At 36.5% G+C, this 18,112-nt stretch overlaps 1 protein-coding gene across 5 annotated transcripts in view; it reads left to right on the top strand.

Annotated features, from left to right (window-relative positions):
- Rad21l1 (RAD21 cohesin complex component like 1) overlaps positions 1-16,688 on the top strand; it is a 37,032-nt gene extending 20,344 nt beyond the window's left edge. For 2 of the 5 annotated variants that reach the window (XM_005072533.4, XM_040746473.1), the window contains exons 7-14: positions 2,348-2,440; positions 3,439-3,552; positions 4,506-4,732; positions 5,085-5,181; positions 6,212-6,336; positions 10,614-10,703; positions 13,079-13,156; positions 15,625-16,688. In XM_005072533.4, the coding sequence (XP_005072590.1) occupies positions 2,348-2,440; positions 3,439-3,552; positions 4,506-4,732; positions 5,085-5,181; positions 6,212-6,336; positions 10,614-10,703; positions 13,079-13,156; positions 15,625-15,813 (1,013 nt within the window). In that variant the 3' untranslated portion in view covers positions 15,814-16,688. Of the gene's footprint in view, positions 1-2,347; positions 2,441-3,438; positions 3,553-4,505; positions 4,733-5,084; positions 5,182-6,211; positions 6,337-10,613; positions 10,727-13,078; positions 13,157-15,624 lie in introns of all 5 variants that reach the window. The other 3 variants (XM_040746474.1, XM_040746475.1, XM_040746476.1) reach the window with 3 other exon arrangements.
- The last annotated feature ends 1,424 nt before the right edge of the window (positions 16,689-18,112 follow it).

The following is an 18,112-nucleotide window of genomic DNA, read 5'->3' as shown; positions in this document are numbered from 1 at the left end:
TATATATATATATATATATATATGTCTTTGCTTGTAGGTCAAATGTAGCACAAATAATAAAAACCCAGAGACAGATACTGGGGTTAATGCTAAAGATCAGAGAATCAAAGTGGTCAGCCACTGTTAAAAGAAGCTTTTTCTTTGAGAGAAGCCTTCCCACCCGCCTGGTTCCAGATCCACATCAGTCCCAAATAAACACACAGGAGGCTATATTAATTATGAAGCTGTTGGCCTTGCTTGTTTCTTACTATCTAGCTCTGACTTAAGTAATTACCCCATAATTGTTAATCTAAGTATGTTTCTTACCAGAGAATAGTTCCAGGCTTCCTACCCCCATGGCGTTACATGTTGACTCTCTTGTGTTTCTCCTTCCCAGAATCCTCCTGGACTCCTAGCCCCACCTATCTAGATTCCTATAGGCTCAACAGTACTTTATTGACAAATAACAGGACTTCCCCAACAAGCCACTAGGGAGTTCTCACCTCGACCGATGCTCAGAATAAAGGGGCAATCCACTGGACCCCAGATTGCTCCTGACTGCACTGCTGCTCAGACTCACTGAGACTACAATACATTCCTGTCTCCTCCCGCCTTATATTCCTTTCTCTGCCCAGTCATAGCACTCCTGTATACATTGTATACTAATACACATTTTGAAGAGACATTGGGGAAACAAAAGTATGTACTTTAAAGATTATTAGTTATATGAAATGCATTTACAGATTTTTTTCAGTTTGCATTAAAAGTCTAGTTAACAGCCAGGCATGGTAAGTCAGACCTAAATCTTAGCATTTGTGAAGCTGAGGCAGAAGAATCATGAGTTTAAGACCAGCCTAGACTATATAAGGAGTTCTAGGTCAGTTCACTACACAGTGAAACCCTATTTCAAAAGAGAAAGGGGAGTAGGAAGAGAAGAGAAAGGAAATAAAGAAGTGTGGTTATCCTTTGTATAAACCAGGGCTTCTTAAACTTTTTCCATCCATAACCCCCTTTTGCCCAAGAAATTCTTATGTGATCCTGGCATATAAAATATATGTTTGGAGAGATGGCTCAGCAGTTGAGAGCACTGAATATTCTTCCAGAGGACCTGGATTTGGTTTCTAGCACCCACATTAAGGCTCACAACCATCTGTAACTCCAGACCCAGGGAATCCAAGGCCCTCTTCTGTCTTCCATGGGCACTGTACATTTGTGGCACACAGATATGCATGCAAGCAAACACCCATTTTACATATTAAAAATTAAAAAACTAAAATGTGTATTCAAACCAAGTGTTTTACTGATGATAAATAAATTTATTCTAAAATAATTGGTATACTATATGATTTTTCCACTTATTAAAATAAATATTCATGAAATTGAGATAATATGCTTACTTACTTTTATATTAAAAAACTGTTAAAGTTTTGAAACTCCAAGATATAGAGCATTTTCAGCGTTTTTCAGAGTTGACAAATATTTCTATTTTAAAATTTGTAATGCTGAGAACACTAATTTGAATAAATAGTCGTACAAGATGATAAAATGTGGTGATATCTTGCTTGTACAAATAAAGCCTGTCTGAAGGTCAGAGAATGGAGCTTGCCACTAGCTAACCATAGAGGTCTAGAAGTCTGTACAGACAGACAGAAAGTGAAGTAGCTGTGCAGAAACAGGATAGAAGCAGGGAGAAACAAGAACTTACTCTCTGGTATGCTGAAACACTAAGGAGGTAAGGTGTGGAGGCGGTTTGCTCCTTCTCTCTGATCTCCCAGCATTCTCTTAGTTTGGTAGCCCCACCTATATTTCCTGCCTGTCCAGTGGTTTATTCATTAACCAATAAGAGAAACATATACTCACAGCATACAGAAGGACATCCCTCATCAATAAAATTATGTTTAGTTATAATCTAAAGATGTACTAATTTGTGAGGAATAGTGGTAGGAAAATACTAAATGTCTTTTTTACTACAATGAAGTCATATTTCTGTTGGAACAGAAAATATTGCACATGTAGTAAAAACAATACAATTCATAACATACAGTAATCTTTAATCTGTGCCAAGGTATTTCAGGCAGTGTTTGGCATTGTATGGCATGTGATAGCAGACACAGTGCACTTTGTGTCTTCAGAACCAAGGCTGCAATGAAGTGGCGAAGTGAACCATGGGTAGGCACTGCCAGAAATAATCTTTATTTTTAGTTGGATGTCCTTGTTGCCAAAATTTTCACAACACCCCAACCCCTCCTAATTGAGTTATGTGACCAATATGGAGTAAAAACAAATAATTTTATAAGTACAATGTCTTGTGTAAACTAACGCCAGTAAATGTTTAGTGAATAAAAAGTATTTATTTATGTTTTCAAAGACAATATATTGCAAGATGAGACTACCCTTTTAGAAGACATATATTCGAACAAAGAAACTTCTCTGCCTCCTGAGCTTCCCAGTAGTATAATGGGTATGTTGAAGTCTTTGCATAGAAAATGTATAGTTTTCTGATGTTTGAAATGTCTAAGTTTCAGCAGTACTGTAATGAGGAACATTGTCCTTCAGATTCTCTTGACCTAACACTAGACAATACAGAACAGGAAGTTAGATTCTGAAAAAGTAGTTAACCAGGATTGGCTTTAGTAGATCATATTTATTCTCCATCAGTATGTTTTCAAATTATAAAAGTAATATATGTTGGCCGGGCGGTGGTGGCGCATGCCTTTAATCCCAGCATTCGGGAGGCAGAGGCAGGGGATCTCTGTGAGTTCAAGACCAAGCCTGGTCTACTGAGTGAGTTCCAGGACAGGCTCCAAAACAATACAGAGAAACCCTGTCTTGAAAAAACAACAGAAAAAAGTAATATATGTTATATGAGAAGAAAAATTACTACATTGCATGGCTTAACCATTGGTATACAGTTGAGAGAAATTGCAAATTTTCAAGTGAGCATACTTTTCTATACTTACCAAAGTACCTCAGATGAGTTGGTGACTTTAAGATAGATTCTTTTCTCTAAATATTAAAAGTATAATTAACCTCATTTTTGTTTTTCACAATGTTTGACGTTACATTTGCTTTCTGGTACAATAATCAAAATTAAAACTATAAAAAGTATTGAGCAATCAAAACTTAGCCATGGTTCTTTATGAGTTACTTGATGATTCAACAGAGCATAGATACTTGAGATGTCATTTATGTCGGTCATTTTTTTCTTTTGTTTTCACTTATGTGTGACTGTAGCCTACCCTGAGATGTCTCATATGCAAATGAGGGTGATGCTCCTTGCCTCACTCAAATGTTGTAGGTCCCCCACCATTTATTACTGAATTTCTTTGCCTGTTAAAATTCATGATTCTTAGACTTTATGTATCATCCCAGCTAGCAGTAATTAATTGTTTTTACTTTATTTCTCATATTTTATTCTAATGTGTAGCATAATCATATGTTTGTTTTTGCTTTTATTAGTAGAACCAGGTAATTCAGATGACCGATACCTACCTGAAGATGAAAAAATAGATGAAACACCATTATTATCAAATGAAGAAGAAGCATTTACTCTTGATCCAATTGATGGTTTAGGTAAGAGGTTTAATGGGTTTGTTTTGTTTGTTTGGGGTTTTGGAGTTTTTTGTTTTGGCAGTTTTTTTGTTGTTTTGGTTGTTGGTGGTGGTTTTTTTAGTTGTTGTTTTGGTTTTTTGTTTTGGTTTTCGAGACTGGGTTTCTCTGCAACTCGGTCTGTAGACCAGGCTTGAACTCACAGAGATTGGACTGTCTCTGCCTCCCAAGTGTTGGGATTAAAGGTGTACACCACCACTGCCCAGTGAAGTTTCATGTTTTAATTTTTATCTTTGGAACACTGCTATCTTAATTGCTTTGAGTAATGCAAACAATCCATAGAATGTTATAGAAAGCTGCCAGTATGGTAATAGTATTGGGCATTAAATAGAAGGGTATGAAAGAAATCAGAGATAATTTTCATCACATCTAGTCCTGTTCAAATCATATGTCCAGTTTGGGAAACTGGATATTTAAAAACTGAGTTCAATTCAAAACATTTTCAGCTTCATTAAAGAAAAACTTGACTTCTGCCTTCTGCATGGTTTGGAATTAGCTACCTACTTTGAATTCATATATGAATTTCAATGGGAGAGGGTGAAGTACACTGGAGAGATACACATTAATGTTTTGAAACATTATCCTGTTACACATTTTAAAAAAGAAAAGAAAAACTCCAGACTCTTTAACTGCCCAACTACTCTTTGTCATGTTTCTTTAGTTGCCCACTTAACAAGTGAACAGAGTCCCTCCTAAGCATCTTCAAGCAACACCTTGAAAAGCGTATCAGCTTTTGGCTGCTCAGATACTCTTAACTTTGTAAAAATCTTGAAAAGCTTATTTTCAGAGAACAGAAGGATTTCCTTCCCAGTGCAACTCTGCAGGTTATTTGTAATACGCTATCCTTTAGATATGTAGTAGCCTAGAATATCATTTTATAAAACTTTCCAAGTCCATATATGTTTGGTTCTCTTTAGACATTGCTGAGAGAAAGAAAAGCAAAAAAAGGAGGTTGCTCATAGATCCAGTCAAGGAGATAAGTAGCAAGTCTATGCATAAGCAGCTTACTTCCTTTGTGGACACTTTAATGGTTCTGGACCTTGCACCCCCTACACAAAGATTGATGATGTGGAAGAAGAGAGGAGGAGTGGATACACTTCTGTCAACTGCTACCCAGGATCTGATTCATGAGGAACTGAAAAAGGTAACTGTTTTCTTCCTTTTTACATGAATATGATGTTTGTTTCTAAATAAATATGTTCATATTTACATCATAATTGGATATGTAGGAAAAAGAAACCATTATTTTAAAACTTGTTTTGTTTAATAATAATGGCTTTTTCCCCCAAGACAGGCTCTCACTATTTATCTCTTACTCACAACATGGGTCAGACTGACCTTGAATTTACAGAGATACACCTGCCTCTGCTTTTAAGGCGAGCACCACTATTCTCAGCTTGAAACCTTGTGTATAAATGATTTTTACTTTTTAGTATATGTGCTTTATTCAATTGTTTTACTAATATAAAATCAAGAATATCAATCTGTTTTTACAGTTGTTTGCAAAATGCTTCCTGTCTTCTGATTTTAAACTTGCAAAATTGATACAGAAGGAGTCAGTAAGGAAAGAAGTGGGAACCAAAAACATTCTAGGTAAAATTTCTTAATTCTGTTAATGTTGAAGGGAATGTTGTGTAAACAAAAACTGAACTTTAAGTCTCAGAATGAAAACTAGACTCAAATCTACATTTTTAAATATAATCGCTCTCTGTAGGCGAGTATTTTAAACTTAAAATATTGTCTTAGCATTTTTTGCTTTTCTCATTAATTTCTGTTCCAAGACTTCATTGAAAAGATAAAAATATAGGCCAGTTCTGGTATCACAGGCCTGTAATCCCACCTACTCAGGCAAATTAAAGGATCACAGAGCAAGTTCAGAGCCAATTTAGTGAGACCCTGTCACAAAGCACACTGAAAGGAGCTGGTGGTGTAGGTCAGTGGTAGAGTACTTTCCTAGAATGTGTAAGGCCCTAGGTTTAATCACCAGTATCTTCTCTACATACATACGAAAGATGAAATATATATATATATATATATATATATACTGTGTTAACCATTTTTCTCTCTCTAACGTCCTCTACCCTGAAGGCAGTATTCATCAACTCTTATAAAAGAAAGTCTTTGTGTCTAGCAGAAAAATGTTTCATTTTAAGAAACTTAGTGATAAGAACAGTCCTTAAATATTACAACTATCCTGAGACAAATATCATTGCCTGCCTAGAATAAAGTTCACAAAATGTTCATAATCACTCATTATTGTAATTAAAGAAATGAAACCAGTTTATGTGATGAAAAAGCTTCCTTTTCCCAGTGATCATTTCCGAAGTCATTAAAATTTACAGAATAATATACACCATGGTGAACTTTGCCCTGTGGGTGAATGTGAAAGTGAGTGAGGACGAATGACTGAAGATGATGGAGAGTGGAAATGATAAAGAAGCAGAGGAGGGGAAAGGGACAATACAAGTTATGCGAGATATGGGCAAGTGTGAGAAGGTTGTGTACTCCTTACGTAAATTCTCCAATTCCAAGTTACTGGTCAGTTTTCTTTCAAACAGCCATATGCCAATTCAAGTTTGAAATGCACTTTGGTAATGTTTTCTTTACTTCCTTGATAATTAAGAGCCCTCAGTGATAGAAGAGCCAAATTCCTACAGAGAGTTAGATCAACCCCAAGCTTGGAATGATGTGGTTGATGAATCTACGGGTAGCTTTCAGGAGGAAATCAATATGAATATTATCTCTGAGGTAAGTTAACCAGAGATAATCATTGAAATACTTTTATGCAACTCTAATGAAGTAATATTGAAAGTCTGATACATATTCTTTCAAATATGGTTCATATTTCATCTCACGTTGTTCAACAATTTCTCTAAGTGTCACTACTATAAGATAAAACATAATTTTAATCTGCAAGACAATATTCCTCTAAAGTTTAGGGTGTGAATCACGAGATAGTTTCATGATGAAATAACATTTTATATAACATAGTAAATGAGTGTTTGTGCTTGGATCTGGTTGTATATTGAGAGCCTTACTAGGCCCTACATTGAATGAATTATGAGGTCTCTTAGAACTCTAACCAGATGTTTGTATATTGTCTCTCATCATAGATTTACCCATCTTTTTCATAAGAATAATATTTTAAACTTCCCAACTGTCTTTGCCTTTAATTTGAAAGACTAAAAGTCTATGATCAAAACAAACTAATTTTTGTCACTCTGAAGGAAGAGGAAAACAAAAATTTTTCTTTGAGAACAGTTTTTATTTGAAAAGCTTAACTATTTGAAAACATAGAAAAATATTTTATACAATTTTATAAGATAGTTTTAAATTTAAAATATTTTCTTTGCTGGGCATGGAGGTGCACACCTTTAATCCCAGCACTCATGAGGCAGAGGTAGATGGATGTCTAAGTTTGAGGCTAGCCTGGTCTACAGAGTTCCAGGACAGCCAGGGCTACACAGAGAAACCCTGTTTTGAAAAAATAAAATTCTTTCTCATTTGTCATTTAAATATTAGGGTCTTATTGATAAAATAAAAATAAACCAGTGCTGTTCAGGTATATTCCTTTATCATTGTAATTTTTTCTGGTGAAAGCTTTTATTAGGGATAAGGGAACACACACACAGGAGGCACAGTGATAAAGACTCTCCACAAAGTAGGGAAGGGGGAAACTTGGGAAGTAGAAGCCACATCATTTTATTTGGATAACCACTCAGGGAATTCAGTTAACCACATTGAAACTGGATGCCCTGGGAGGAAAGACTGTTTCATGTTTTACTAAATCGTTGATAATATACTGCATACTTATATGGTGATTTACCATGCTGTCTGCCTTTTGGAGGGTTGAACATTTCTTAGAATGCAGCTACTGAAATTCTTATTAGGAAAACTTGTTTAATTTATGATTTGGGGAAGGAAACTATCAGTGCAGTTATCAACTACTTACTTGCAAAAAATAGAGTTTTTTCCTTGTGTTGTACCATTTCTTTTGACCCTTAACCCCTTTACTATTATATGCTCTAATCTTCACTTCTGTTCTTACTTTATTTCTAAAATGGTGAAGAAATAGGAAATATAGCAAAGTATGAGGTTATACACAATGAGTTTAAAGAGACAGAAAAATGTTGATTCTGATCAATCATTTTAAAATCTCAAAAAACAGCATGTTTGTATATAGTAATTATACATTTAACATTACTTAAAATATGTAAAATGACAGACTCTGATATCCCCTATGTGGAAGGATTTGGCAATAGGGTGGGAGGGTGGGGGGAAAGGGGAGTGCGGGAGGAGGGGAGGGAGAGGGAACTGGGATTGACATGTAAAACAAGCTATTTAAAATAAAAAAAATTGAAAAAAATATAGGATATTCATAGATATTGGAAAAAGACAAATATAAATGCTAAAGAATAAAGAACAGTGCCTTTTAGTCACTAAAATATTTAAAGCTGAAGTGAAGACAATGAGGAAAGTATAGTAGAAAAATTCTCCTGACTTACTCAAAATCAGAGATGGCAGCTGGGGAACAGAGCTTAGTGATAGGTTAAGAAGGAAAGGGACCAATGCCTTATAGAAGTGAAAAGAGGAGGAGGTGGTGGAGAGTAGAAAAATTCTGGCCTTCTCTCTTTTTTCCTCTTCCTTTGGTTTTGCTCCTTTTCTGGATGGCACAGATCATTTTTTCAGTTGTTTCAGTGACCACTCCAGTAGAGTCCTGTCACAGTCCTGGGTAGGGATATGCATGCTCCTGCCCTCACTCTCACCCCTCTGCTTGCCATGCAGGGTTCTTTCCTGTCTCAGAAGCCTGGTGCTGGCCTGAGTAACTACTCAACAAGACACTTCAAAGGAAAGCAGTCTCAGCAGTGCAGCAATAGAGGCTCCAACATGGGGCGTGCGTGGAGAGGAGAAAGGGAGACGTAGTATGCAGGGTCCTTCATTTATGGAGGTGTGAATAAAAATGGTCCCCATGGGTCCATAGAGAGTAGCACTACTAGATGTGGCCTTGTTGAAGGAAGTGTGTCACACTGTCTTCCTGCTACTTGTGGATCAAGATGTAGAACTTTCAGCTCCTTCTCCAGCACTATGTCTGCCTGCATGCTGCCATGATGATAATAGACTAAATCTCTAAACTGTAAGACAGCCCCAATTCAATATTTTCCTTTTTAAGAGTTGTTATTGTCATGGTGCCTCTTTAAAGCAATAGAAACCCTAGCTAAACCAGAGTGGGGTTTTACTGTAATAGGCCTGACCATGATTTTGTTAGGAGGAATGTGAATTTGGGGACTTCAGATTAGAAAAGCAGTTGAGCTCTTTAAGTGGGGCTCAATGGACCATCCTAGTAAGAGAATTGAAGAGAGTGGTGCTGAGGGTGATTTTAACTTGAAGGCCTAGTTCAAGAAGTTTCAGAAGAGAAGAATTTTAGTATGTGATATTTTGGTAAAGAATGTGCCTGCTTTCTGCCCTTGTCCAAAAACATCTGCCTGGGTCTAAATTGAAGAGTTTTTGGATTAATTGCATTGGCAGAGGAAATCTCAAAACATCCTATTGGACTCTGTGCTCACTCTTATGCATATTTATAATGAAAAGTAGAAAGCTGATCAAGAAAATAATACAAAATGTGCTATTTGAGGGGAAAGGAGCACCAGGAAGTGTAAATAGAAAGAAAAGCATGATGCTAAGTGTAATAAACATACTGGTGACCTCAGAGTAAGACCCCACCCAACTAAGCTTCCAATTTGTGAAAAGGAATTAAAGAAAGACTTATGGCCAGGCATGGTGGTGCATAACTTTAATCCCAATGCTCCAGGAGCAGAGGCAAGCAGCTCTCTGAGTTTGAGGCCAGCCTGGTCTACAGAGAAAATCTCAGAATATCCAAGCTTACTTAGGCTTGAAGAAAACCATCGAAAACAGAAAGCTGGTGAAGATATGATTGAATGAGTAGTCCATGTTCCAACCCCAGCAAGCAGCAGAACTTGGCAGCTTTGACTATGGTTCTGACTTTAGAGTCAAAGATACAGGAAAGGGGTTATGGAATCTCCCTCCGTGACTAAGCTACTGAGGCCAGGCATATGTCAGAAATGTCCCTGCATGGAGGCCTAGAGAGGCCATTGTGTGAAGCTGTGAAGGTGAAGCCTGGATTACCTTGGAGCCCCCAAAGTGTTGGAGATGGCAGAGCTGTGGGATACCGGCCACGAATAGCTGCTAAAACAGGGTGTAGAACCAACCCAAGAGGAAGAAGTATGTGTTGATCAACAAAGCTTAAAGAGTTGGAGATCTGAAGAGCATTTTGACATCAGGCATGGGGATGCAGAGTTTGGAGTTTGCTAAGCTAGTTTTTGGTCTTGTTTTGATCCAGTCTTTTCCTGGCTATGCTCCTTTTTGGAACTGTAAGGTATATCCTGTGTCATTACATGTTGGAAGTATGTGATCTGCTTTTTCATTTTGATTTTATAGGGAATTACTATTAAGAAATTATATGAGTCTTAGAAGAGACTTTGAACTTTAGTCTTTTAAACAAGTTTGAAACTGTAATGCACTATAGGGACTTTTGGAATTGGACTAAATGAATTTTGCATTATTATATGGCTACAAGCCTATGAGGGCCGGGGAGTGGAATGTTGTGGTTTGAATAAAAATGGTCCCCATAGGTCCATAGGCAGTGGCACTATTAGGAGACCTTGTTGGAGGAAGTGTGTCACACTCTCTTCCTGTTGCCTGCACATCAAGTTGTACAACTTTAAACTCCTTCTCCAGCACCATGTCTGCCTGTGTGCCTCTATGCTTCCTGCCACGACGATAATGGACTAGAATATAAACTGTAACCCAGCCCCAATTAAATGTTTTCCTTTATAGGGGTTGCTGTAGTCATAGTGTTTCTTTACAGCAATAGAAACCATAAGTAAGACAATATTTTTAATTAGTTTGAAAAGTTATCATGTATGTTAATAAATAATTTAATAAAATTGAGCTGTTCATATTATAACCACTAGCAGGATTACCTGTAATTTCTGAATTATCTTTAGCAGGATATTTTTGAAAGGATTTCTCCAGCTGCTGAGGGATTATCTTCAATGAATGCCTCTTTGGCCCAAGAAAATTGTGCAGTTGAATTGGTAAATATATTTGTAGTCTTTGGGTGAGTTGTTCTACATTTAGTTAATTATTTTTATATTTAACATAACTTTTGGCCATTTCATACATAAACAAAGTATATATGGTAATCATGTACTCTCCATTATTCTAGCATATCCTCCACCAACTCTAGGAAGCCTTAATTGAACTCAGAATATTTTTAAAAGGACATGGAAGTATGAAGAAAGGAATATTCTTAAAGTTGTCTTATCAACTGTTAATGTCTCATTTTCTTAAAATTTGGTTTGCAAAATTTCCATGTTTATAAGTTTATTATTTAAATTTATGATCTCAAGAAATATGTTTAGCTGGGCTTGGTGCTTATCAAAGGTAGGGTCATGTTTTAAAATGTTGAGAATCACTGTTTTCAATCATTCTTTTCTTTGGAAATTATACTATATTAGAATATAACCTAGGGCCTTTGAAGTTTTTTTTTAAGTAGGGTGAGAACCTCTTTGGCACAAAACCTGTATCTCTATGAAAGTTTTAAAATCAGAAAATGAACATGCTTAAAATCAGACAGTGGTCTGCTTTAATGTTTTGATAGCATATCCAGAGATTTGACTCACTGACTCCCTGTGTCTGTCCTGGAACTCACTTTGTAGACCAGGCTGGCCTTGAACTCAGAGGTCTTCCTCCCGAGTAGTGGGATTAAAGGTGTGTGCCTTCACTGCTTGGCTTACTTTTTTAAAGATACACACCTGCATGCATACACATAAAAATAAATCATTTAAGACTTAAAATTTTTTATATGTATGAGTGTTTTAGCTGTATGAAAGTACACCATATATGTTCCTGGTCCCTAGGAAGCCAAAAGAGAGTGTTTGGTCCCCTGGAACTGCAGTAGCAGGTGGTTGTAAGCCACCATGCAGGTGCTGGGAATCAAACCCAAGTTTTCTGGAAGAGTGGCCAGTGTCATTTTTCCAACCCGAGTTACTTTGAACCTTATCCCAGAGTACTGAGGTCATTTAATTTAAAGAAATTTTATCAAAAGATGTTTAGTAAATCTATCAAACCACCTATTAAGTCCTGGTGTTTAATTTTTAGATTTATTTTTATTTATGTGCATATGTGTATACCTACATGAATTTATGTGCATACAGGTGACTGAAGAGGCCATTTGATCCCTAGGAACTGAGGTTATAAATATGATGTGATTCTGGGAACCTAACCCAGGTCCTCTTCAGGGGCAGTAAGCACTTTTAACTACTGTGCCTTCTTATAGCCTCTTAATTGTTTCTTTGCTTTGTCAGAGCAAAGTCTAGGAAAACTGATAAAGTAAGTTACAACTGTCACTTTTCACCCACAGCCCTTTGTAGCCTGTTCTGTTTTCCTTGATGTTATCATTACTGTTGTTTTGATCAGCCAGATCAAACTCTTTCATGAACCAAGACCCCATTCTCAGCTCATACAATGTCAGTTTGTAAGAGATTAGACTAAATACCAAGCTGTCTCTGGAAGTGATTCAGTTTAAAAGACAAAATAGAGTAAACCAATCAGATGACCTGACAGGCAGTGAATTAGCCTTATGTAGATAAAGTACCTCAAACTCTGAAATACCTCTTTTTTTTTTTTTTTTTTTTTTTTTTGGTTTTGATGAGACAGGGTTTCTCTGTATTGTTTTGGAGGCTGTCGGTCCAGCCTGGCCTCGAACTCACAGAGATCCGCCTGCCTCTGCCTCCCGAGTGCTGGGATTAAAGGCGTGCGCCACCACCGCCCGGCCTGAAATATCTCTTAAAACATTTTTAAAGGTGTTTTATTTCATCAGCTAAATTCATCTACAGGCCTTGCAATGACAGATTTTCTATAGTTTTGCCCTTTACCCTGTCACTGGAATTCAGATTGGCCAAAAGAGACTGACTTTGTGAATTTTACTTTTCAAAGTACTTAAGGGCATAGCTCTGAGCTACATCACCAGTAAAAGCTACACAGTCTCCTGCTTTGGATTTCTTTATCAGAAGACATTCTCTGAGGCGGGGTACAACTCTACACAGGTTTTTGTTGTGTGACAAAACTTTTGCTGGGGATACACAATACACATGTCTACTCACCCCAGACAGGGAACCCACAATAGATCAAAGTACAGATACTGCCAAAGTCCAGCTTGGTGAACCAACAAGTTTTATTGGGGTTGCTTATAGGAGTATGTGTGCCAGTTACTTAGCTTTCCTGTAGGATAAATGTTTTAATTTTGAGGAAACTGAAACTGTTTGTGTCATTCTCCTCTTCATCAAACTAGACATTTTTAGAGCAGGACTGTGTTACAGTTGTGTTTCTGTAGTAGCTAATGCAGTGCTTGGTGAATAGTAAAAAAAAAATCAATAAAATGTGCTTAGACGAATATTTATTCAACCAGGAGTCATCAGGCAGCCAACAAAATACTGAGGCAGAGAAATGGAATCAAAGATTATTTCAGACATTAAATGAATTACGGGTAAGATGGTATTTTCATTTTATTTATTTTTGTGTGTATATGCATATGTAGCATGTATATACATGTATATGCATGTTCTAGTAGGTGATACATGTATGTGCAGGTACTTATATATTGTAGGCCAGAAATAAATATCAAATGGCTTCCTCAGTCACTCTCCTCCTTATTTCCTGAGACAAGGCCTCCCACTGACCCCAGAGTTTACTGATTCTAGCCAGTCTACTATTGAGAATCCTTGTCTCTGAGTAGATATGAACTCCAGTCCTCATAATTGCAGAGCAAGCACTTTATCCATTGAACTATTTCCATGGCTCTAGATGTTTATTCTAAAAAGTAAATAACATATTGATTTGGACATCTATATTTATGAAAACAAAATATTTTATGTTTTTGTTGATAACAACCAAAGTCTACTGGAGTGAAATGGTTTTGAATGATATGCCTAGGGTTAAACATAGAAGAGGTTACTAAAGGGTAACTGTCAGTCTCTGTTTCAAAGGTTATATAAATAATCAGTTTTCACTGAGGCATCATAGTGTGATTACAGTTATTTTCATGTAAATCTTATGGTTGTATTATTTGGTTTATTACCTCTTTTTAAAAAAGGTTGCTTTACCTGCATGTATGCATGTTCAGCCTGTGCATGCAGTGCTTGCAAAGACCAGAAGAGGGTGTTGGATTACCTGAAATTGGAGTTAAAGATGATCGTGACTCTTCATGTGGGTTCTGAGAGTGATCCTGGTCCTCAGCAAGAATAACCAGTGCTCTTCACCACTGGGTTATCTCTCTAGCCCTTTATTATTCCTTAATGTCTATGTAATTATCCATAATTATTTTTTCAAATCTTTGACAATTTAATAAAACCTCTTATTATGTGCCATTGACCTATTAGTTCCCTACTTTCTCCTCAGAGATAACTTGTCCATTTGTATCTCATTATATTCTTGGTCTAACCCATAAAGTTACTCTTATGTCTTCACAACTTTTGTCTTGAGACATTCCTTTATCACAAACATGGAAAATTCCTTATCTCCTCTTAGTTTCTCTGTTTGTGCTTTGTTCTTTTACCTTAAATCTTTTTTATTAGTACTATCTCATAACTTCTCAAAATAAATGGTGTGTAGGTGATACCACTTTTCAAACAAAGCCTGAAGATCTGTTTATTTTTAACTTGAGTTTGATTGGTTGTCTTTATACAACTTGGAAATACTTTATCTGATAAAATTTTGTAACATATCTAGGATTCTGTGTTGTTATTGAAGCCATACACTGTCTTGTTTTATGATCTTCTGTGGTGATCTTTATTTTCTGTGTGAAAGCTTTTAGATCTTTTCTTTGTCCCCAATGCTCTGAAATTTCATGATGAGGCACTCAGTGGTTTGTTTGTTTGTTTTATCAAGTTCATTGTATTCCTTTGTATTGTATAGTTTTAATCACCATCTTCATATTCTAGGAGTTTTAAAATTTTAAACTTCCAGGTGCTGGAGAGATAGCTCAGTGGCTAAGACCGCTTGCTCTTGCAGAGGACCCAGGTTTGATTCCCAGTATCCACATGGTGGCTTACAACTATCTGTAACTCCAGTTCCAGGAGATCTGACACCCTCTTCTGGCCTCCACAGTCACCAGGCACACACAGTATGCAACATACATGCAGGCAAAACACCCAAACACATAAAATATTTTATTAATTAGACTTCCTTCTTGTTGCTTGCTGCACAATGAAATATTTTGCCTAGTAATCAAATATTTTAGACTGTCAAAAACTGTGTCGGCATTACTAAAAGTGCTCTACAATCATCCCAGAAGTATGATGGACATAAGATACTGGCAAGCATTTGGTCTAGTATTTCTGACTAAATAAAAACTATACTTTTGTAAGAATCTGATTCCAAATACAAGTCTTTAGTAAAGGTGCTACCTTCCTCCACAATTGAATACTATATTGTATCTCACTTATTTCTAGTAGGTACGCAGGCACCATGTGATGACTACAACCAGGAGATGCTTACATAGCTAAGTTCCCCTGTCACTGAAACCTGCAAATGCACTTCCATATTTACCACAAAGGTTATTTCACAGGCATCTCTAATGCCTTTAAGGCAAAGACAGGCAATGACTGATGATTCAATATATGTGATACCTTACAAAGTCCTGTGGGGCTTCCTATTTGTAAGATAAAACTAATTGCACTTTCCATAAGAAACTTACGTTAATGTCAGTTTTTAAAAACTAACATTTATATAACATGTACATTTGTATAAAACTTAGTAGTTTGTGTGCATTTTCTCAGTAAAACAGGTTTGGTCTCAGTGATCTATGCTTTTACATGCTTATTGGAGTCATTCTCTTTTTCAAGATATCATAGTAACATCAAAAACTGCAAAAACTGTTGTTCATCATGCATCCACAGACTGTTCTACTTCTAATAATTTTCCCTTTTCTTTTCTCTTTTCTAATTATTTTCCCAGGAATACAACAAGATGGGAATGCAATCCTTTAGTCTGATCAAACTATGCAGAAATAGTGGCCGAAAACAGGCAGCTGCCAAATTTTATACCTTTCTTATCCTGAAAAAACATCAAGCTATTGAGCTGAGCCAGAGTGTTCCCTATGCAGATATTATAGCCACAGTGGGACCAATGTTCCATAAGTTGTGAAAGAAATCCAGAGCATGCAGGTTTATGCCATCACTGGCACTTCTGTATAGACTGTTCAGTTTGCTGCAGAAGCTATCTGGAAGCAGCAGGTGGTCTGGCCCATTTTCTCTCCAGAGGGCAGAACAATCACAGCCAGAGTTGGAAACCTATGTGGGGACAGTTAAGTCATTTTTTTAACTTAACTGATTTGAATGTATGGCATTTATCATTGCCCTGATCTGAGTGTTGCATTTAGATTGTGTTTAGGATACATTATAAAATGCAGTGTAGCTCCAGGAAACATTCAAGGGTTTTTTAAAAAGACTGTTTTACATTGGATTATTAAAGTTTGTGGGGTTAATGAATAGTTGATATTTTCTTACTTGTAGACATTAGTTTATTTAATCTACTTTGTATCATCATCGATAGTACCTAATTCCCTGGGTTTTAATCTAATACCTTAAAGATTTACAGAACTTGTTTTAAATTACCTGAGTTACTTTTAGTCTGGTTCTGGGTCATTTAACTTTTATATTTAATATTTAATAACTTTATTGTCACTATTAATGTCTTTGCAAAACCAAATCTTCTTATGTTAAAAAACAAAACAAAGCAAAAAACTGACAGATACTTGTTAATGTTTCATCTGCACGTTCAGCCTTAGTAAAGATCACTGAAACATGTTATTTTACTTTCTGTGTACTGAGCATTTTTGACAGTAAAATCATTTTTTTCTTAGTTGATATTTGAACAAAATTTTTTCATAAGGTCTATGAACTGCAAAGTACACTGTAAAATGTGGCCCATGGCACTGTAAATAATGGTACTGTAGTTACGGTGTAAACAGTTCTATTCTAAAGAGATTCTTTGAATACATTTAACTAAGATGCAAATAACATAGTTGTCATAAGTATTTTTATTTCTAAATTAATGTGTCTAGGCTTATAATTTATATGTGTGTGTGTGAGTGTGTGTGTGTGAGTGTGTGAGTGTGTGTGAGTGTGTGTGTGTGTGTGAGTGTGTGTGTGTGTGTGATATATCTCCATCATCACAATCTAGACATAGATAATCTAAAAAGTCCTTTCAGGTTATTTTCTTGTGGTAGTCACATATTCTAATGGCTGGCCACTATTCTCCAAAACTACACTTTTGTCTCTTTGGAGCTGTTATATAAGTGGAATTATAGAGCGTGTACCCTTCTGAGAGTGATTTCTTTCACTCAGTGAAGTACTCTTGATATGCATCCAAGTTCTTTCATGTGTCTGTATTTTGTTCCTTTTAAAGGCTGAGTAGTCTGCTGCCTAGATGTATTAGCTCATTTATACTTTTACCCATTAGAAGATTGCTATTTCCAATTGTGATGATTATAGAGCTAAAAGCATATATAGTTTTATACAGATAAAAAGTGTTTATTTCTCTAAGAGTAGCATTTCAAACCATATGTAAATGTGTATTTAAATTTATAACAAGTTATTTTCCAGAAGTTGTACCATTTTGCATTTATACTAATAAAATATGAGAACTTCAATTCATTTTTGTTTGTTTGTTTTGGGAGACAGGGTCTCACTGTGTAGCTATGGATGGCCTAGAGCTCTGTTGCAAATTAGGCTGGCCTTGAACTCACAGAGATCTCCTGCCTTTACTTCCTAATTTCTGTGTAAAGATATGTGCCACCACACTTGTAGGTTTGATAATATTTTTGTTGAGTATTTTTATATCTATGTTCCTTTTTTAAAAACCAAAATTTCTTTTATATACTAGAGTTTAGTCTAGTTTCTAAGATGAAATTGTAAATATACAGTTGTACTTATAAGTATACTAAGTCAAAAGCTATATAGTAATGAGAAACATCAATTGAGCAAATGTGCGCACAAATGAAAACACTTTTTATTTAAATTAGAAACATGCATGCTTCAAATGTCAATCCCAGCTCCTCCCCCTTCTCCCTCCCAGGCCCATCCCCATCCCCCCCCACCCCCAGCCCAATCTCCACATCTTTCCCCATTGAGGGTGAGGCCCTCCTTGGGATCTCCAGAGTCTTGTCATTTCATCCAGGGCAGGACCTAGGCCCTTCCCCATGTGTCCAGGCTGAGAGAGCATCCTTCCATGTGGAATGGGCTCCCAAAGTTCATTTGTATGCCATGGTAAACACTAATCTACTACCCAAGGCCCCAGAGATTTCTGAGGCCTCCTCACTGGCATTACATTCATGGAGTTTGGATCAGTCCCCTGTTGGCCTCTTAGGCATCAGTCTGGGGTTCAAGAGCTCCTCCTTGTCCAGTCAGCTGTCTTTGTGGGTTTCACCAGCACAGTCTTGACC

This window comes from Mesocricetus auratus, unplaced genomic scaffold (assembly GCF_017639785.1).
Source record: "Mesocricetus auratus isolate SY011 unplaced genomic scaffold, BCM_Maur_2.0 Super-Scaffold_100004, whole genome shotgun sequence".
Lineage (NCBI taxonomy): Eukaryota > Metazoa > Chordata > Mammalia > Rodentia > Cricetidae > Mesocricetus > Mesocricetus auratus.
Note: the sequence above shows the minus strand (reverse complement) of the source record. Positions and strands in the feature narration are given on the sequence as shown.